Source organism: Diaporthe citri (genome assembly GCF_014595645.1).
Source record: "Diaporthe citri strain NFHF-8-4 chromosome Unknown scaffold_11, whole genome shotgun sequence".
NCBI classification, from domain to species: domain Eukaryota; kingdom Fungi; phylum Ascomycota; class Sordariomycetes; order Diaporthales; family Diaporthaceae; genus Diaporthe; species Diaporthe citri.
In genome coordinates, this window is record NW_025064856.1 from 1,163,061 (window position 1) to 1,182,993 (window position 19,933).

General features: G+C 50.3%; 8 protein-coding genes across 8 annotated transcripts; 4 read left to right on the forward strand and 4 right to left on the reverse strand.

Annotated features, from left to right (window-relative positions):
• Positions 1-371: 371 nt before the first annotated feature.
• Positions 372-1,798, reverse strand: INS49_004117 (uncharacterized protein; the record flags this gene model as incomplete). The annotated part of the gene is made up of 5 exons (XM_043164907.1): positions 372-694; positions 789-1,234; positions 1,325-1,421; positions 1,483-1,609; positions 1,661-1,798. 5 exons carry the CDS (start codon positions 1,796-1,798, stop codon positions 372-374), a joined length of 1,131 nt encoding a protein of 376 aa, XP_043018557.1.
• Positions 1,799-3,006: 1,208 nt separating this feature from the next.
• Positions 3,007-5,384, forward strand: INS49_004118 (uncharacterized protein; the record flags this gene model as incomplete). The annotated part of the gene is made up of 9 exons (XM_043164908.1): positions 3,007-3,356; positions 3,451-3,502; positions 3,572-3,746; positions 3,820-3,843; positions 3,953-4,024; positions 4,074-4,577; positions 4,664-4,824; positions 4,913-5,192; positions 5,260-5,384. 9 exons carry the CDS (start codon positions 3,007-3,009, stop codon positions 5,382-5,384), a joined length of 1,743 nt encoding a protein of 580 aa, XP_043018558.1.
• Positions 5,385-5,902: 518 nt separating this feature from the next.
• Positions 5,903-7,658, forward strand: INS49_004119 (uncharacterized protein; the record flags this gene model as incomplete). The annotated part of the gene is made up of 7 exons (XM_043164909.1): positions 5,903-6,057; positions 6,111-6,177; positions 6,238-6,613; positions 6,716-6,732; positions 6,790-7,067; positions 7,119-7,286; positions 7,346-7,658. The coding sequence occupies 7 exons, from the start codon at positions 5,903-5,905 to the stop codon at positions 7,656-7,658; spliced, it is 1,374 nt and encodes a 457-aa protein (XP_043018559.1).
• A 207-nt stretch (positions 7,659-7,865) lies between these two features.
• On the reverse strand, positions 7,866-9,368 carry INS49_004120 (uncharacterized protein; the record flags this gene model as incomplete). The annotated part of the gene is made up of 5 exons (XM_043164910.1): positions 7,866-8,040; positions 8,099-8,619; positions 8,685-8,735; positions 8,865-9,071; positions 9,129-9,368. 5 exons carry the CDS (start codon positions 9,366-9,368, stop codon positions 7,866-7,868), a joined length of 1,194 nt encoding a protein of 397 aa, XP_043018560.1.
• A 974-nt stretch (positions 9,369-10,342) lies between these two features.
• Positions 10,343-11,566, forward strand: INS49_004121 (uncharacterized protein; the record flags this gene model as incomplete). Its single annotated transcript, XM_043164911.1, has 2 exons — positions 10,343-10,428; positions 10,912-11,566. The coding sequence occupies 2 exons, from the start codon at positions 10,343-10,345 to the stop codon at positions 11,564-11,566; spliced, it is 741 nt and encodes a 246-aa protein (XP_043018561.1).
• Positions 11,567-13,479: 1,913 nt separating this feature from the next.
• Positions 13,480-14,982, forward strand: INS49_004122 (uncharacterized protein; the record flags this gene model as incomplete). Its single annotated transcript, XM_043164912.1, has 6 exons — positions 13,480-13,662; positions 13,737-13,773; positions 13,843-13,916; positions 14,014-14,387; positions 14,447-14,514; positions 14,606-14,982. The coding sequence occupies 6 exons, from the start codon at positions 13,480-13,482 to the stop codon at positions 14,980-14,982; spliced, it is 1,113 nt and encodes a 370-aa protein (XP_043018562.1).
• Positions 14,983-15,685: 703 nt separating this feature from the next.
• Positions 15,686-16,139, reverse strand: INS49_004123 (uncharacterized protein; the record flags this gene model as incomplete). Its single annotated transcript, XM_043164913.1, has 3 exons — positions 15,686-15,688; positions 15,765-15,972; positions 16,033-16,139. 3 exons carry the CDS (start codon positions 16,137-16,139, stop codon positions 15,686-15,688), a joined length of 318 nt encoding a protein of 105 aa, XP_043018563.1.
• Positions 16,140-16,802: 663 nt separating this feature from the next.
• On the reverse strand, positions 16,803-19,449 carry INS49_004124 (uncharacterized protein; the record flags this gene model as incomplete). Its single annotated transcript, XM_043164914.1, has 9 exons — positions 16,803-16,870; positions 16,932-17,081; positions 17,324-17,460; positions 17,524-17,623; positions 17,687-17,848; positions 17,909-18,141; positions 18,567-18,612; positions 18,717-18,916; positions 18,980-19,449. 9 exons carry the CDS (start codon positions 19,447-19,449, stop codon positions 16,803-16,805), a joined length of 1,566 nt encoding a protein of 521 aa, XP_043018564.1.
• Positions 19,450-19,933: the final 484 nt, after the last annotated feature.

A 19,933-nucleotide genomic window follows, 5' to 3' on the forward strand; every position in this document is an offset into this window, starting at 1 on the left:
CACGTTAACGCCCGCAGGCAGCCAACCAGCGCTCTTTGTTGCAGTGGTACGAACCCCAGGCGGTTGGACCGCTTTTGACATGCAACCCTAGCTCCAGGCCAACCTGGACCTCAGTGAGGGTGTTGGCTCTGAGATGGTAATGAGCTTCCTGGTGGCTGAATTTTTGGGGTGCCGAGAATTGCAATCACACGGCGACTCTGTGGTCTCACATACTTTCCCGCCGCTACAGGAATATTTCAGGACACCAGCTGACTCTCTACTACATTTTCAAGCAAAGTCACAAATTTCGAATTTCGACAGTTTCAGTAGCAAATTCAAATTCCAACATCCAGAGAAATTGAGAGACGCTAATGTCCAATATCTATCTATATTCAAGCAGCCTTCGGCAAACGTATGTCCATTACAGTCTCGTAAGTCCGCTCATTGTACGTATAAGTCTTGACGATCTCGAGGCCTATATCATCAAGCAATTCTCCCCACTCTTCCTTGGTCCGCTCTGCACTAGCCAGAGACGAGAGCATGGTCAGATCTATCGAAGCGGCTATTGCACTTACACCGGTCTCTGGCAACACCATCTCATCGATAAGCAGCACGGAATCGGCCGCCATAGCCGCTTTCGTGTTCTCGAGAAGCTTACGAAGATTGCTCGGAGATTGGTTGTGCAGAACTGCATGCAGATAGTAAAATTTGGCACCTGTGTCATGAAAACTGGTCAGTATCACTGAGCAAACTGGTGAGAACCCGTAAAGCAGCATTCATCATGCTGCAGCAGGATTTGAGTCCCGTACCTAAGACTGGTTGAGGCGTGAAAAAGTCGTGCGCCATGTTCTCAACGCCTGGCGTGGGAAAAGCCCGAGCAATCGAATGCGGAAGGTCCTGCAGGACCACACGGCCAGGCAGGTCGGGGAATTTCTCCTTGAATTGCTTGCACTGATGGCCGATACCACCGCCAATGTCAACATATAGCGGTTGTTCGGCCGGCTTGCCCGCGGCCTCGGTCTCAACGGGATAGACCGAGAGCCATGAAAGACCTTCAGTTTGCTTGCGGTGCAATGCCATGTAGTTGTTGAAGTGTCCCAGCAACTCGGGCTGTCCAACGAACCATTCGAAAATGGACTTGTCGGTGCCAAGTGCGAGTTGAAATGGCGTATGACTAGCGTCATCCGGGAGTCTGTAGTTGGTTTCCTTGAGGAACTTGGGGATGGCTTGGAATGGCGGTGCACTGAGATAGAAGCTGGAGTCCCGGTTAGTTCAGTTGGCCAAATGAGGTGTTTCTCGGCTTTTGGAAGGGGCGTACTAAGTTGACAGGCCATGCTCAGCTAACCTCTCGCTGAGATTTCGGGTAACATGGTTGGCGGCGTATCGGCCTTTCCCGACCTCCTCCACTGAGCCGATGGCGGCGAGATACCTTAGAGATCGTACTGTTTTCAGATGTTAGGGCCTGATTCATTTGTTGGAATATCATCTAACGCGGCTAAATACCAATCAGCTGGCGTTCTGCGCCAGTCTTGTCCGAAATTTGCTCGACTGTCAATCCCTCAGGCGAGTCACTCAGGTGCTTGAACAGACCCAGCTCGACTCCCGTCTGGACCATGGCGGATTGGAGATGCTGGGAGTAATTAGCTATGTGTGATGGAATACGAGGGCACAACCCACGTACCAGATGTCCATATCGGTTGATGGTCTCTTGGACGTTCTCCAGCGAGGAGGCCAACTTTGGTAGGGCTGCGACCGCTTTGCGACGGGAATCCTCGTCTTGAGCTGCAAGCTCCTGCACTCTAGCCAACGCTTCTTCCATTATGAGGCTATACTGGGATGATCACAAGCAGAAATCTTTGCTTTGGACAGAATGTGAAATGCTTAGTAAATTGTGGCACACTGGATAAGAAGTGACACGAACTGTCTAATGCCTTCACGAACGCGGTCGTCACACTCAGCAACCCTTGGGCCCGGTTTGCGCTCAGTGTCTGGTACCTAGGTACCATGCAGACTGGCAGAACACCCGCTCGAAAAAAACAAAGGCATTCGAAGGAGTCAAATGTGCAGACGCAGGGGTGGGTAGTATTGCGTCTCGTACCACTCTTCTGCATGCGCAACTCTCGTGAGCACGATGGTCTGTTGGTTGCGCAGCGAGCTCCACTCTCAGAGCCCTGAAGTTCTGCCTGATATGGGTTGTTGGTTGAGCTGCATGACAAGTATTCCGTAAGCCCTAGTCCAGATCCTACAAAGCTTGATGCGCGCATCACAAAGGATCTTAGTTGCAGGAGGCTTGTCACAGCCTTCAGTTTCCAAATGTGTCCAAGAGGGGTGTGTCTAGTAATAGCCAGCTCAAACAGGGAGTAGTCAACGCGCTCGTCTCACTGCGGAGTTCTCCCGTCAACTGTACTAGGATGAACGGCGCTAGCCCCCAACGTATGATCAATGAAACAGTATTCGAACAGACCCCTGGAGAATTTCTGTGAGGCAACAGCATGCCGTACTGTCGCACTGGAGGGTGGCCATGCAGACAATATCGCACATTGCAGCAACAGTCGACGTGTCCTGATGGGTCGCTACGGGGAAGAATGTCGGATCATAATCACCGACAAGCTTTGCAATCCTCCGCTGCCAGGTCGCAGAACAGTACCGTGTCCAGAGCGGTGGAAATCTTGCCGTCCTTCCGACCACCGGTAATGTTACAGGGGAGGCATGCCTCACAGCCGTGCTCCCAGGTGTTGTAATGCTCGCGCAGACGATACCTATCTCAGAGATAGAGTGCTAGTGAGAAAGGGGCAGGCTGCCTAGACTCATGTTGTTGATTTCCTGACAGCTTTCCCGAATCCTCGAGATCTGCCGTCCTTTCAATCCTTTCCCGCTCCCACTATCTTCCTTCCACTAGAGTGCTCGCTCTGCAGTTGGGTGGCCTAGGAGATCCTTGGACGTAGGACATTCTGGTGCCTGTTTCATAGTTGTCGAGAGGCTCAACTAGCAAACAAAGGTGCTAGTTTGTTCACCCGCACACCCACGATGACTTCTCTCCCGATCCCCGGCCACACGTTGGAGCCGGAGACCGCAACCAGCGCAACTGCCAAGCTTGAAGAGACATCCAAGGAGCAGCCTACCATGTCGGCTTCGAAGGCAGACTCCGAGACGACTGCTGTCAGTATGGTGCCCAACGCCGACAATGAAAAACCAGAGCCAGGTGCCGAGTACGTCACCGGCTTGAAGCTCGCCGTGATCGTGGCCGCCGTGTCAGTCGCGAGTTTTCTAATGTTACTTGACACTATGATAGTCAGCACGGCAATCCCACGCATCACCGACCAGTTCCACTCCCTGGCCGACGTGGGCTGGTACGCGAGCGCGTACCAATTCGGGCAGTGAGCCTTGTCCCCCCCCCCCTTTCCCCCTTCCTATTTCCGCGACCCATATTCGTACTTGATGAATCTGGCCGGTTGACATCTCGGCTTCTAGCTTGGCCCCGGCAGGTCTCACCGGGAGGGTCTATACTCACTTCAACACCAAGGTCAGTGGCACAGGATGACCTTTGCAGCCAGTGATTCGTTTCTCCCCAAGCATCATCTGACAGTTGCAGTGGGCGTTTCTGGTGTTCTTCGCGATATTTGAGATCGGTTCCGTGCTCTGTGGCGCGGCCGTCTCATCTGCCATGCTCATTGTCGGCCGTTTCGTGGCGGGCTTGGGCGCGGCTGGTATCGCCAATGGCTCCATCACCATAGTGTCGAGTTGTGCACCCATTGAGAAGAGACCTGGTGAGCATCGGCATGCCTCGAACTCCTGGTGAAGAGTTACCTTGCTGAGGACTGACTGTGCTCTGTGTTCTAGCTTTGCTCGGCATCACCATGGGAAGTAAGTGCGCCTGCTACTCATCCCCCCCTTTTTTTCCCCTTTTCTGTTTTTTTCTTTTTTCTTTTTGTACCGAGTGTGCATTAGCTAATGAACCATCTTGCACCTATAGTCAATCTTCTTGGGCTTGCTGTGGGACCTCTCATCGGAGGAGCCTTTACATCATATGCTACATGGCGTTGGTGTATGTCGCCCCTACCCTGGCCTGTTCTGAGTGCAACTAACTCCGCCAGGCTTCTATGTCAACTTGCCCGCCGGCGCCCTCGCGGCAGCCGCCATGGTCGTGCTCCATATCCCTGAGCAGCAGACAAAGCAGAACCCCTGGTCGCTCCTCCCAAGGCTGCATCACCATCTCGACCTCGTCGGTTTTGTTCTCTTTGCCCCGGCAATCCTGATGCTCCTTCTCGCTCTGCAATTCGGCGGCGAGAGTCATCCATGGAACTCGTCCGAGGTAATCGGCCTTTTCTGCGGCTCAGTCGCGGTATTCATTGTCTGGTTCTTCTGGAACCGCTACCGGGGTGATGAAGCTATGATCCCCTACTCTATAATCAGCCGCAGGGACGTCCTCGCGTCTGGGGTCTATGAGGCCTTCCTCATGTCGGCGGTTTACGGAGGTATCTACTACCTGCCAATTTATTTCCAAGCAGTAAACAACGCCAGTGCCATGTTAAGTGGTGTTTATCTCCTCCCCATGATCCTTGCACAGCTATTCATGGCTGGCGCTGCTGGTGGTGCTGGTAAGTCGTCTTGGACCTCTCCATCTCCTGCGCGCGTTCGCATCCTTGTCTACATGTACTGATGAAGGTTACTGCCTGACTTACAGTGACGAAAATTGGCTATGTCATACCAATAGCAGTCTTCTCCACGGTTTTTCTTTCTGTTGGGAGCGGCCTCTACTCCATCCTTGGGCCTGGAAGTCCGACGGGCGAATGGGTTGGTTTTCAAATCATAGCTGGCTTTGGCTCTGGTGCTGGTCTGCAGCTGGTAAGCAACATTTACTTTGACCCATTCTCTCCCACCACATTCAAAGCCTACTGGATACAGTCATGCTGACGTGGTCCACTTTCCGAAGGCCATCATGGCAGTCCAAGCTGCTTTGGCAGGGGAAGAGTTATCCTCTGGGATTGCCTTTGTCATGCTCACCCAGGCTCTCGGCCCAACCATAACGTTGACGCTATTCAATGTTCTCTTTACCACGAGCCTCAAGTCCGGAATTCGTCAGCATGTGCCTCACGTCGATGCCAGAGCCATTATCAATGCCGGTGCCACCGCCTTCCGCAATATCGTGGCTCCCGAGGATCTAGATGGGGTGCTAAGAGCATATGCTGAAAGCCTGAACAATGTTTTCTACCGTAAGATACATCTCACTCGTACTCCCAAAACACTGAGCCAGAAGATACTGACGTGGAATATTCTTAGTTACCGCAGGTCTGGCTGCGGTATGTATCATTCCTTTGTGGGGCATGGGATGGTATGACTTGCGCAAGAAGGAAGAGGATTCTGCGGCAGAGGGCCAAGGAAAGGTCGACAGCAGCCTGGCATAGGATTCGTCACAGCAGCTTGGAAAGGTGATTAACGTCAGGTCACAAGACGATTCGACTTCATATCTTCCCTGGATGTATTCATTCTATAGATTTCTGTATACGACGCATAAGTAGATTTGTGTATCTTTTACTAAATTTAACCATTTTCTAAAGCTGTGGATTTCCCTCATCTAGTGTAGTTATTACATGTGTCACAACTCAGATCGCGTCTCTGTGACTACGTCCAATGACCGGAGTATCCATGCAAGAAATTTTAAGAGAAATTGGACCCAAAATTCACATGGGAAAACCCACTGACATTGTTAAAAGTGCTTCGGCGATTTCATTGGATGAGGGGTCTGCACGAAACCAGCCAAAATGCTGCCGGCGCTTAGGATTTAAATGGGGGAAAGTGACGCAGGCCGTGCATTCCTGTCATAAGCTACTTATTCCTTGACATTGATCCCCTTACTAGGGGTTGACTAAAGTGCACCGGTACCAATTCACATCAGAGGACATACATCGTCAACAACGGCACCATGAGTAGTCTAAATTTGCAGCCCGAGGTCAGCGACGCTGTTGCAAAGTACGGGTTGTCCGACAAGGCGGCCTTGAACTCTCTCCAAACTTTGCCATGGGACAGCTTGGAGAAGCTGTTCTCCAATCTCTGGAGCTCTGATAATCCAGAAGGCCTGTGAGTCTATCCAGCAAAGTCCATGGGCTACAGTTCTGACTAACCTATCGAAGGGTGTTCTTGGGTGTCGCAGAGAACCCTCTTCTTCACCCGGAAGTCGCCCAGTACATAACTAGCAATGTAAGACACCGCAGAGGAAAAATGCAGCAGCGGCCTTCCTGACTCTGACCGTGTGGAAAGTTTACTATCGATCCGACCCAGCATCTCGGCTACGGCGTAGGCCCTCGGGGGTCACCCCGTCTGAAGAAAGCGCTGGCTTCCTTCTTTAATCGGAAATTCCACGCTTATGAACCTGTTCACGATGCAGAAGTCCTCGTTCTTCCTGGAGTCATCTCTGTCCTTGATGCTCTGACATGGGCAGTTTGCAACGAGGGAGAAGGCATCATCGTTCCGCTTCCTTACTACACGGGATTTGTACCTGCCGCGAAGGAACGGTCGCGAGGCGTACTCATCCCCGCGCCTTTCCAATCCCTTGATGGCTATAAGGGTGTAGATGACATCTTTGATCCCGAGATGAACAGGAAATCTCTGGAGGCTGCACTAGAAAAAGCGGCTCGTGAGGGTTTGAAAGCTCGAGCTGTGCTATTAAGCAAGTAAGGAAAATCTCAGTTTGAATTCATTTTGTGATAAATTTATACTGACCAGCTATCTATTTCAGTCCTCACAATCCAATCGGTAGATGCTACGTGAGTTAATGCTACGCCCACTCGGATTTGTCTAATGTGCCAGCAGCCAAAGGAGACGCTTCGAGAGATCGCCCGTTTCTGTGGTCGTCATGGACTACATTTGATCAGCGACGAGATCTTTGCACAATCTGTCTACGAGACACCTAATGTCATAGATCCTGTTCCCTTCAACTCTATCCTCTCTTTGGACCTCACTGGATGCATTGACCGGCAGTTCGTCCATGTCGCCTACGGAATGAGCAAAGATTATAGTGCAAACGGATTCCGACTGGCGGCCCTCCATTCTAGAAACGAAGGCCTTCTGGTAGCAGTGACCAGTATCTGGTAATTTATCCAATGGACTTTCTTACTGGCCCCAGCTAACCCCCTGTGCAGTGTGTTCAGCTGGGCACCTTACATCACTCAGGACATGTGGGCGAAAATGCTCGAGGATGAAGACTTCTCGCTGGCATTGGCGTCTAAGAACCGCACGCTTCTGGGTGAGCATTATACGATTATTACACAGTTTCTGGACGCACACGAGATCTCATATTACCGGAGCACGTAAGTTCACATACCAGATAAGATTAAAGCCGTTAAAAACTCAGCTGAGCCTTGAGCAGCAACGCCGGATGTTTTGTTTGGGTTGATCTTAGGTCATATCTTCGTGGGTCGGAGGAGACGGAGGAGAGTAGCAGCCTTTCGACACACAAGCTTTCACCATCGGAACTTGACATGTACCAAGATCGCGAGAGGAAGCTTTCCAAGCGCTGCATTGTTGGTGGCGTCGGAATATCCGCTGGGAGCAGTTACTTTGCAGAGGAGCTAGGTTGGTTCCGGATTAGCTTTACGGTGGAAAAAGAGGCGTTGCTGGTTGGGCTTGAAAGACTGATGAAGTGCTTGCAAGAGATCAAGGCGGATGGGTGGGAGTCGTAGAGATTCCACATGCATTTCCTTGTCAATCACTATCAGTCATCATCAACTAGAGAGCCGTCAATATACTTCAGCGGTCACCAATGTTACTTAGAATTATCCATGGCGGTTCGTTCCTGTCTGAAACTTGTGGAATTATTCAGAGTTGGAGTAAGACATTTGGAAACGCCAGCCACTCAGGCATCACGTACTTCGGCCCGATACATATCTCTACTCGCCTGCTTTGTCCAGCCATACGAAGTCCAGCATACCAAGAGCCGACCCAGATGGCTCAATGATCGCCTCAAGATGGAACCTGCCATCTGCTTCCTTGAGTAGCGATTCAATCTCGGCCGTTGTTCTCTCCTGGCCATTGAACGCGGCAGCCATATTAATGTCGGTGGCCCTAACAGCAATCCAAAGTTAGACACGCATCTTGCAAAAGAGCGATAAAAATGACTTACCTTGTATTCTTCTCCTTCCACAATGGCGCTTGGCCCGGCTCTGGCATGATGGTCTCCTGGATGATCACTCTCGCCCCGTGCTTTAGCGCAGGTACCAGCGCCTGCAACATACGGATGCAGTGTTTGTTGGACCAATTGTGAAGGCACCAGCGGAGAAAGTAGATGTCAGCACCTTTGACAGGTTGTGGGCTGAACAGGTCGTGCGCCATGAGTTGGACTCTTGCTTTTAGCTCCTCTGGGACTGGCATGGCCTCAACTACCTGGGGCAGGGTCTGAATAACGACACTTAGATTTCCAAACTGCCTCGCCAGAGCCAAGGCAACATGCTCAAAGCCACCCCCGAAGAATACCACTTGGGCTTCTCCCAGTGATGCCCAGTCGTAGTGATTGGTGGTGTACTGAGAATCGAATTGTGGGCGTTGGACAAAAACTTGCATGCCACTTCCCCAGCGTCCAGCCCGCTCTGGATCTTTGCCGAACACTTCATAGAGAGTTTTGGAGTTGTTAGACAATGCATAGCCCTGGAAAATTCAAAAGAGTGTCAGATGATGGTCAGTATAATGTCAAATCTGGCAAGTATACTCACAGTCTCGTTGGGCTCCTGGGATCCTGGCCACTTCGTCAAGGCTTCCACCATCTGCAATGTGCGAGTTTAGTGGGAGTAAAATCTGAAGCGGCGAGGAATTCAACTAGCCTTAGTTGCAGCCGGCCACATCTCTGCAGTACCAGATTGTAGCCAGGCATTTGCTCCTGGGTTGACTAGCACCTTGGACGCGGCTGTATGAGCGACCATTCCTGGTTCAGGCTCCCGGAAGATTCGCATCGTCATGGCGTGCCTCAGGAGGCGAGTGGTCATGTCTTCAGTCATTGGTGTCTGCTTGGCGATGTCTCCAAACGATATTTTGCCGTTTCTTGGCACCATTGACGCTATTTTGAACGTCGTAATAGCCAACATACACACCGGGTTATTATGCTACAAAACATGAATCAGCTACAGCTTCTTTTACAGAAAGGCTAGTGGGCCGCTCACCCCGCAATGTCTGTGAATGAGATTCAACGGTTCAAGCAGCAAGTCATGGAGCTCTGCCGTGGCATCGAGCACCACATCATAGTCCGCTGAGAGTTCTTGGGGCACAGAGTAAGAAGCATCTTCGTCGAAACTGGGTGGCGCGATCTCCTTGGCAGCCAGTGATTCGTGAATCTTGGCTGTGGATGCACTGATTGCATTTGCGAGTTCAATGATTCGAGCTGAAGGCTTTTGGGTCGACATTGTGGGATTCCGACACGCTGTCACGGTGATGAGGAATCGGAGGACTCTTAGATGCTCAGGGGATTCAATGAACAAGGCTGTGGCTCTACGCGGAGCAAGAAAGCAGATCACAAGAGGGCAATTATCTCATAAGCCACTTTGTCATCAATAAACAGTACGTTTCTCGAAGCTGAGAATAATCCCGACGTCTGAATGAAATCCGAGGTCTGAAAGTGGACATAATAGTATCGGCCCCAAACGTTTGTGATGTTGTGACTGAGAGTGCGTGCGCCCGTCACAGTTGCCGGATATCGGCGCCAATGGGGCCAGACCCGCCCCATGCCTTGGGGGCGGCACGTAGCGTTTTGTCTTCGAGTCTCTCGGTCCCCCTTCACAACTTGCCAGCGCGAACTCCAGCCCTTGAAAGTAGTATTGGAGGATTTGGATGTGCATGCGAAGGAATAAGAGCATCAGCTAGGTTGTTGCTAGTGTCAATGTCCCCACAGAATCCACAGGGGCAGAAGGAAGACCATCCAGTATGGCTCGGATAGACGCACACCCTCTCCACCTTGTAAGCGAAGGTACCCCACTCTGAGATGATTGTCTGCAAGGTATCGATGAGCCTGTCTTGGGTCTCTGATTGTGAGACGTGACATGCGAGATCCCTTTCACTTGGCGATTCCCATGTGGGCAGGTGCCCGTAAGCAATGTGACATGTCATCGTACCGGGCGTCTCGCCACAAAAACTGCTGTGCATGCAAAGCTTGACTTAGTGGCTGACGCTTGATCGTATTCGTTACCCGCCGTAAAGGATCATGCAGACATTATGCAGCCGTCGCGTACATCTCAGCACTAGTGGTGGAGCCAAGTTGTGTCTGCGCCAATGAGCCTTTTTTCCCTCGGCATTTCCCGAATTTCTAGCAGATGCGTTAATTGCATATCGCAACATTCACCCATGTTTTGTTCCAGACATACTCAGAGCGCAGTTTTCCATCATGAGCATGTCAGCAGGCCAGGTCAGTTCGACGAGGACGGACTGTGGAGCACCCCGGGAGAGGGTTCTTGTCACGCTCAAGGAGGTGTGAGCCAACCTTCTCAGCTACAGTTTGCTTTGGTGGATAAACAAGCTCGCGATCAGCTGCTGTGTCTCAGAAAAAGCGCGACCTCAAACTGACTTTCACATATCCCAACCGTTTCTATCCCACCACAAAGCCATGTCTACATCAAAGCACACAATTTTCGTCTGCAGTGCCACTGGTTGCCAGGGCGGAGCATTAGTTCGGCAATGTCTCAAGCTCGGCTGGCAAGTGCACGCAACAACGCGAGATCTAACTTCTCCTGCAGCAGTGCGTCTCCGCGATCTGGGGGTGCAGCTTACTGAAGGGGACTGGGACAACATCGATGCGTTGAAGGCCAGTATCGCAGGATGTGACAAACTTTACTTGTGTCTTACACCCAACTGGGATATCCAGACACAAGAGCCTAGACAGGTGCGTGCCATCTAGCCACTCACGGGATTGTAATGGATGTAAAGTGCCCCAACTAAGTCCTGACAGGCTCAAAGCATTATCAACATCGCCAAGGAGGCCGGTGTCAAGCAAGTCATCTCATCCACCACCTTGGGAGTCTCAATGTTGGAGGATGGTGTGGCTGTTTCGGCAGGGTCGTTCATGCAAAAGCACATGGTCAACAAGAGGTCGATTGAGAAGATGGTCGAAGATGCCGGCTTCGAATCCTACACTCTGCTACGTCCTACCTTCTTCATGGCCAACTTCTTGGAACCCAAGAACAAGCGCTACACGGAAATCCGCGACGAGCATCAGTGGACCACGGCTTTCACAGCGGAGTCAGAGTTCCCGCTTGCCGATCACGAGGATATTGCCAAGTTCACCATTGCTGCTCTTCAAAACCCAGAGCAATACCATCGGCGCGCACTGAGCATCGCGAGCGACCAGCTCAAGATACAGGATATCCTGGATCAACTCGCCGATGCCATTGGGCGTCCGGGCACAATACGTGCCAAGTTTCTGACGGACGCGGAGGTCGAGGAACAAGAGAAATCAACAGGTTTTTCGAACACCCACAAGTCGCTGCGGACTACTTCCAACTACATCAACCTGGATGAGCTGCGGGCAATGGTGTCGCTGACTTCGTTCAAGGAATTCCTGGAGCGAGAAAAAGATGCTGTGAAGAAGACGTATCCTCTTAAGATAGACTGAAGCGGTTAGAAATGCATGACCGTCTCTGACATGGTCGAAATCTCGTCTTAGTGTACATATTGACTGTCCCACTATGAAGTGCATAGATATTCTCTTGGAACCCCTACCGACTGCTTTGTGTTTACGAGTCCCGAACGAGGATGGTCAGATATCTCAAAATCGGGCACTTGCATCACGTCCCAGAAAATTCGGCAGTTGGAATGCAAGGTAGTGAGGCTTGTTCTCTTCTTTGGCTCACCAGTTCCGAATATCACAAGCCGTTCGAATGGTATTAAACAGGTGGGTACTGGGACGGTGGCGCCGGTACGTTGTCGTTCCTGAAAGATAACTTGTACCGTTGTCGCTTGAACCATGTGTCTGTGTTTGGGACCAAAATCTGAGCCATCCGGTCTCAGTCAAAGGGAGGGAGCAGGGGCATAACTTCATACGCTGTCGCCAATGGAGCTACCGAGGCATGCATCTAAAAGTTTCGAATCATTACCATTCAACATACAATGCGGTATCGAAGGATTCAGCTGATATTGCCGCGGGCATGTATTCTGCAACCCTGTCGCCCTTTCACACACCCCTACCAGAGCTGGTAAGCATTTTGTGCAACCACACAAGATCCATGGATGACACAAGATTGATGGATGCAGCATTCATCCAACATAGTGAGTGCTTAAAACAATCAATCCCGATGCTACATCATATCAGAGTGGTTCAAAAAATGTGACAGACCTTGCTAGACCTCTCGTCATGTCAATCTTGTTGGATTTAGCCCCACGGCACGCACATCCTCCTAATACACCATAAAGCCCTGCTGGCGGCGGCTGTTTTTGAATTTTCGAGGCGCAGTCTGTCACTAACGGGCCGGTTGAGCCCGCGGCATCTTCAACGGGATTCCCCCCGAGATAGGAAAGAAGCAAATGTGGCAAGCCTGGTCTAACCATCGGCCTGGGCTCGATGGAAGATGGTGCTTACCGCGCCTCTCACCCGCATGCGGCTAACTGAATCCTACGCAAGTAAGTACGTGGTCGGATATTCTGGCCCCTCCAGCCTCCTTTAGCCGCCTACCCAATCTTTTTGCTACCCATGTAACATCGATGGGTCGACAGAATGGAAGAAACGCAAGATTAGCTGCCACACAATACATCCCTTGAATCATTCTAAGATAGGTTGCATTCAACCTCGACCTTGGTCTTGGGGTGCGATAAGGTCTTCTACGGAGCCGGGGGGAACATAAGAATTACGTGGGACTTGCTAGATGCTGACATTCAGCTAACACTTGAGCTGACTAGTTCCTAAAAGTTTCTTTCAATGTTATGCTCGGAGAAACTCGCTCTCCGAATTCGGTGAACTTGATCCGAGTATTCCATTACCTGGAGTCAGGGATGACGAGGAGATGGTGGTCAGCACCGTGTCGTAGATCACAAACTCTATAAACAGAAAGGCTTGAATGGCTTCCTGAGATGTCGCCTGAGAGTGTTGTCCAATAGAGGACTAGGTTGTATGTAAGTTGAGGTCTAGTTCTCCACCCCTGTCATGCACGAACAGGCTGCTCAAATGGCTCTGCATCCGTCCATTCGCGGCGCTGTTGCCACTATTTATGTATTCGCCGAAGGATTCCGGCCGAGGACCCACGTGAAGACAACCTGCAAATGGGTTACATGTAGCCTGCAGTGGTCCTTTAGGATTTTAGGCGCGCTTTAGTATTCCGGGAAATGGGAACACCTGCCTGGTGCAGGATTCAGCTACGACAAAGCAAGCAGTCATCAGATCAGCCCTCAAGGGCCCCGAGTTGTACATAACACGGGCCACTGCCAAATCTTGTGGAAAATGCGGCGGGATTTCCATTTCTCAGCTCTGCCACGGCCAAAATTTCTTTTTGTCTCTCTCCACCACGTACCGATCGTTTCGATATCCGCGGAACAATGAGCGCCCAAACGCCCCCTACCATGGGCCCGGACCCAGACGAGAGTCTCAGCGGGACGATCATTGGGGTTTCGTCCCTCTTCAGCGCCTTCACGGTCATTTGCCTTGTGCTGCGTCTTCTTTCGAGAACTGTTACCCGAGTGGGAGTGAAGGTCGACGACTACCTAGCGATTTGTGCCACAGTGAGTGACCCTATGACTTCCTCCGGACACTCACAGGATTAAAGCAACGCGCCGATGACTAAACTTTATCGCAGGTACTGTTGATTGGCATTCAAGTCTGTGTTGGTATAAGTACGTGAGCAAGATGAATGATTTCGAAATGTCCTCCGAATGGGCAGAAGTATTGACTTGATCGATTAGTGGCGAACAACGGAATTGGACATCATATGACATGGTTGATGGAGAATCCTGGCTCCATCCTCACCTTGGGAAAGGTAAGTGCAGCCGTAAATCTTCACAACGATCAGTCTTTGCTGCTCTTTCGTGGATCCAGAATTCTTTTATGTGCTTCCCACTGATGAAATCTATTAGACGACGCTGGCCTTTTCCTACATTTACCCCACCACCCAGACATTTGCAAAACTTTCCGCCCTGACAACCTTGACGCGGATATTCACGACACACGAGCGTTTCCTACGATGGGGCTTTTACTTCCTTGCAACATACGTGATCCTCGTCTGGGTTGCTAGCATGTTGATGGTGTCGCTTCAATGTACACCCTTCTCCTCGAACTGGGGTTATCCAGTCCAATGCGTATACCCACCTGAAGCAAGTCTCGCAATGAACACACTCATCGCGACGACGGACTTGTTCCTTATTATCCTCCCCCAGCCATCAATCTGGAGGCTTAAACTGGGAGTCGGCCGGCGGCTGGGTCTTAGCTTGATATTCACAATCGGGCTATTGTACGTGCATGAGTATCTCTTGATGTTCTCTTCGGTTGCTTGATGTTAACAGAATCTAGGGCATTCATCGTGGCTATTGTTCGCTTGGCTTTTGTGCATCAGTTTCAGAGTTCAGTGGATATGACATGTCAGTTACTTCAATCCCACTCCCGTCCATTTCCCGGACGATAGATATTGCATTCTGGGGTCCACGGCTAACCAAAGCACTGACGGCACAGATCACGAGAGTATACCTGTCATCTTCACCGTTGTTGAGCCCGCTTGTGTCATCATCTGCGGATGTTTGCCGACGATGCCGAAATTGTTTCATCCAATTAGGCACTGGCATGGCTGGTCGAAGATATCTTCCCTCATCAGCAGTCGGAACGGCAGTCGGAACGGAACCAAGCCAAGTCAGGTCTCGATGACTGACGGCAACATTGATAACTCAATCATCGCAACCAAGTCCTGGCGTGTTTGGCATGGCCCTGAGAGCAACGCAAAGTCTTCAAGGGATGCATCTTCCGAAAGCACCGAGAGGCTTGAGCTTGGCCAGGTGAATGGGTATCGTACGGTTCATGTATCCAACGGACAGGGTTTCGGCCCTCGTCAATAATCTGCCAGTACGATAACATGTATAAATACCATTCTTAGAATACAAAGTGGTCTCGTGGTCTCGTTTTTAATCTGTACACATATGCTTCTTAAGCAATATGCATCCAGTCCCTTCATACAGTGATAATTAGAATACAAAATCGCTGTTTTATTGATAAGCCCAGCGCTTTGTCTTTCCAACCGAAGGCTCATCTTGTACGAGGGAATACCGTCACATAGGATTGCAGTCTTACAAGAACAAAGTGATGTAGTCGTCTATTCCACTGCAATATCAAATGAAACAGTTGTACAGGCTTGTCTACCCACATTATGGACTACCGTGCCTTTAGTGAGTGGTCTACTAAGTCCCACTGTTGACGTGACCAACGCCTTGAGGTCTGAGTCTTCAGAGTGTGCCCTGGAGCGTATCCGTAAGATACTGGGTGCTGTTCTCGCCGCGTGGGAGGGCAGGCCCTGGTACCTTAAGTTACCTTGCAATTCTGCGCAGCTGTCTATCCACATTATAGCATACATCCTATTGTCAATTCTTTAAAAATAAAGCTCACACTAGACTGGTTTAATCATCCCTATCCCCCTCAGAATCTACATTGTGCCCATTCAAGCCTGAGGTTCACTGAAGTCTGACAACACCGGTCCGAGCTAGGTGGTTATCTAATTCATGTGAGACATTGAACCTCACATATACCTCTCACATCTTGACCCTGTTACTGGTATTCCCCGCGGTCCCTCGGATCAGTTTCCCATAGAGAGTCTCCCACTCGGCCAGGAGATATTGTTTAGTACCGGAATCCAGCCTATGAGCGCCCACATCACGAAAATCCAGCGACGGATGGCATCCGGCACATAAGCGCTTTCAAAGACTGTCACAGATGTGCCGTCCTCCTTGACGTGCACGATCGCAGGCGCGCGTCCGTCGAGGTTCATGGCTTTGAACCACTCAGCGCTGAGCTCTCCAGCGCCCATGTCCATGTTGATGAAGTTGTAAGTAACGCTGTATCGGAAATTAGCCTGACTTTGAGCCTAGCTTACTGGGCGCGGATGAAATAGCAACATCCTCAGCTCCTCCGCAGCGATGGTCAACTTCACCGGATTCAAGGAAGGGCATCCATAGATGTTCAGGCCTGGCTTGGGCGACTTCTCGGGCGGGATAGACGTCATAATGGAAAGGTTATGAGGATGAAGTGCTTGAGAAACAGGACGCGGTAGCCGAATGAGGTAATTATTTTTCAGTAGACAGCAGGAAGTCGTGAGTGAGCGCACAGTAAGCCTTGAACCGCAGTGAAAAAAAAGGAGGGGAGGCGCTGGAAAACTGAAAAACTGAAAAGTGCGACCACTGGTTTAAAAGCTCCATTTGGTGTGCGTGTTGACAAGAGGACTTGACCGTTGGTTCCCATAAACACCAATGGTAGTCGCCAGACACACCCCTGGGAGATGGATGTTGTGGTCCAACTTGATATAGCAAGCCAAGGGTGTGACAAGAGCCGAGATTCCATCTGTCCTCCGTTCACCACAGGGGCTCAAGAAACTGGTGTATGGTTATAAATCGCACGAATGCCATTTTCATCAGTGTTACTCATTAACACAAAGCCACAATCCTCAACCACTACGTTTCTTACACCATAACCTGATCTACTCAGTAATACGAGCAGCCACCTTCTCACCCCCCTTTCAGTCTGAAACCACAGCCACGAAACCAATCTTGGAGAAACATCCTTCTTTCTGTCGTGAGTTAACATGATATACTCTCCGGCCTTCTCAAACAAATGGGAACACTCAAAAGCCCTTTAGGTAAGTGGTATGTATGACAGATATTCAAGCAGTTTAATCTGAATCAGGCAGCATGTCATCGATCTCAATTTGATCATTCTTCCCCTTCTTGGAGTCCTGAACTAATGCTCATGCTGTCAGGTCTCATTATTCTTCATTCCTCAATAATAGTCAAATACTTACAGGCCTTAGACAGCGCGACAAGGGGATCCATGCCTGATTCTTGCTTGATGATAGTAATTCGATCTTTGCCAATGTCCATGAACCAGGCAGGATGATCCTCATACCCCGACTCCTTGCCGGCTGCAAGGTCGTCAAGAAAATTCGGTGGTACTGACAAAATCAAAGGGTAGTTAGGATTGAATTCTCGGACTGTAACCAGGGGCAGTTCTAAAGGAACGCATGTACAATAGATATTGAGTATGATCTCTCAAAGTGTTTGGCCCAAGTTGGAAATTCAAGATAATCAAAGCCCCGCTGTCTCCGCTTTTGTGATGTTTGGTGATAGATACTGCTCAATCCTCCTAAATGAGGTCGTTGGATGTGCAGAAATTCAAATCAAGCGATGGACTTACATTCGAAAGTAACACAGGCCGAGTGATCACGGCGCACGAGTGCCATTCGAAACACACCGGTCACCTGATCTAGGATGACCTTGAGCTGGACGCTCTGTAAAACAAGATTGCGAATTATAAGCTCGCCAGGCAGGTCCCTAAATCATAGCTCGTACGTAAGCCCACAGAGGCAGCTATCTCGGCAAGACAAGAGAACTTACAGTTGGCCGATGAGCTTATCCCCCCATCTCACTTGCTGCAGGTACTGCATCCGAAGCTTCTGCTTGGCGTCTTTTAGATCGGCAAGAAATTCCTGTGCGTCTGGATACAGAGATTAGTGTCTATGGCCGTCCTGTGATAACTTGATGCGGCTATTAGGCAAACCTGCTGAGTCTGAGAATTCCAACGTGATCTTAGAGCATTCGACTGGGTCAGAAGGGGAAGAGCCCTGAGACCCTGCGTTTATGATCTCCTGAAAGCATATTGCATCTTCAATTGCGACATATCTCGGGCTTTCCATTACAGAGACATTCGTGTCTTGGTTCACTAGTCGAGATCTAATTAGTTCGACCGCTTCAATCAAAATCAGCTGATTTGATGGTTTACCTCTGACTGTGAAGCATTTCTGTGCTTGAGGGTCGTCCGACAGACAGTTCAGAACCATGTTGACATGTGCTTGTGGAAGGAACTGCGCAGGCGCCGGCTCAACCAGGCGGTCGGGATGCCAAGTGGTCCCATATTGTAGAACTTGTATTGAACTGAGGCGGCCAACGGTGAAGGCTCCGCTGGTGGTACGGAACACCACGTTCAGCAATTTGGCAGTGTATTTGATTGAATTACTGTTTGACGCTCAGCATCCTCTTGAAATGATCGCGACAGATAATGCCAAGAGACCCACGTTTTCATCCGTAATACGGAAATTGTGTCTTGATCTGCCTGCACAAATGACGTCTGAAGTCCATTGCTAGAGTGATTTGTCACTGAATATAAAACAGCCTGATCGACCCAGGCCCAGATTTTCGAGATATCTGCAACGACCATGTTAACATGTTAACCCATTTCAGACTTTAAAGTGATAACTACCTCTTGACTCGGTGTCTCGAAGAATAAGCGAGACTGGTGTGTTGGAAGCAAGTGACCGGACGTAGATTTGCCACCGCATGCCGCTGTGCTTGCCAATCACCTGAACGAAAAGACTGAATGGCAGAACTGAGATTGTTTAGCTTTGGAATTCAATGGAATCCACGTCTCCCGTCTAACTCACGGGTGTGCGGCAAATTGTGAGAGCTGGCGCTCGACGAGCACCCGCACTTGAAAATGTTCCGTTCTGAAGTGTCAGTCTGTGACTCTGAATCACCTGCCCAGAGTTCTTCAATTCTAGCGTGGGGACAGACAATGGTCTGAGCCCCAGAACCATTTCCGCGCTCCTCATAGAGCGCAAAGCTACCAGCGTCGTGAGACGAGCGCCTGTTGTGACGAGGACTATCATGTGACTGTGGGTTAAGTTTGAGGTTTTCTTCGTACCACGCGTGGATTTCATCAATCTTGATCCGCATATCCTGGGCATGTTCTCGTGTGTCAGACACATCTTCGTGCATGATTGCCTGTTTCTTTCTGTGGCCTGTGTCAATTCTGATTCCATCCGTATGAGAATGCCAGATGTGTTGGCGTTCTTACCCATTCATAGCGGCCACTGCCAAGTTTAGGGCTTGAACATGTGCGGTCAGCGTCTGCTTGAGTTTGACAATACCCTCACCCTCTGCTGTCCATGCCACCTTTTTGAAGTTCTTTAAAATCTCCCTCTTCCACACCCTCGCACTATTGGCTCCTGAAATCGAAGCCTGAGAGGCTTCTAGCACGGAGTACTTGTCGACGAAATGTTCCAGTGACTTCAAGACGGTCTGAGAGTTTTCTAGGATCCCATCAAGTTTGGCAGCTGTCTCCTCTTGGACGTCCTGTTCAGTCCGTCCCCTGAAGGTCTTGCTGACCAGATCAAGTGCATCGCCCATAGAGAAAAGCAGGCTCTGAACCTCTGTAAATTCGGCGGGAGCCGACTTGGCGCCCGAGGAGAACGCCTTTCCCACTTCGTAAGCAATTTTGCCCAGCAGAATCGCGTCCCCTACTGATAAAGGTGATGCCAGTGACATAGTGGCTGTGTCCTAGAAAAGATACTAAAAAGAAAAATGGAATAAGAAGACAGGATGCAATGGGGTTGGTCAGCGCACAAAAGAGTCAAGACTTTCTGTACAGTTCCACAACATGTGACTCCGGGAAATCTTTGACGTGCAAGGATTGTAAACAGCTTACAAATGTATATATAAAGGAGTTTATCTGAAGGGAGTGCCTAATGTAAATGAAGCACTGCGTTCAGCTGCAGGTGCCGGTGCCGGACGATCAGGCTTTCTCCAGGCCGGCGATTCAGCTAAGCCACATGTTAACGTACGCCGGCCGGGTCAGGTTACCAATCAGAAAGGTGGACAGGAAGGCAAACCTGCAGGGAGGCATTGAGAGATGCCGATTGTGTCTCACCTTGGCGGCGGAGCCTGCGTCTGGAATCTAAGCCTGCGGCAAAAGGACCGAGAGCCCCTCACTTAGAGTCATACAGGAGACTGATTTGTCTCAGCTGTTCGT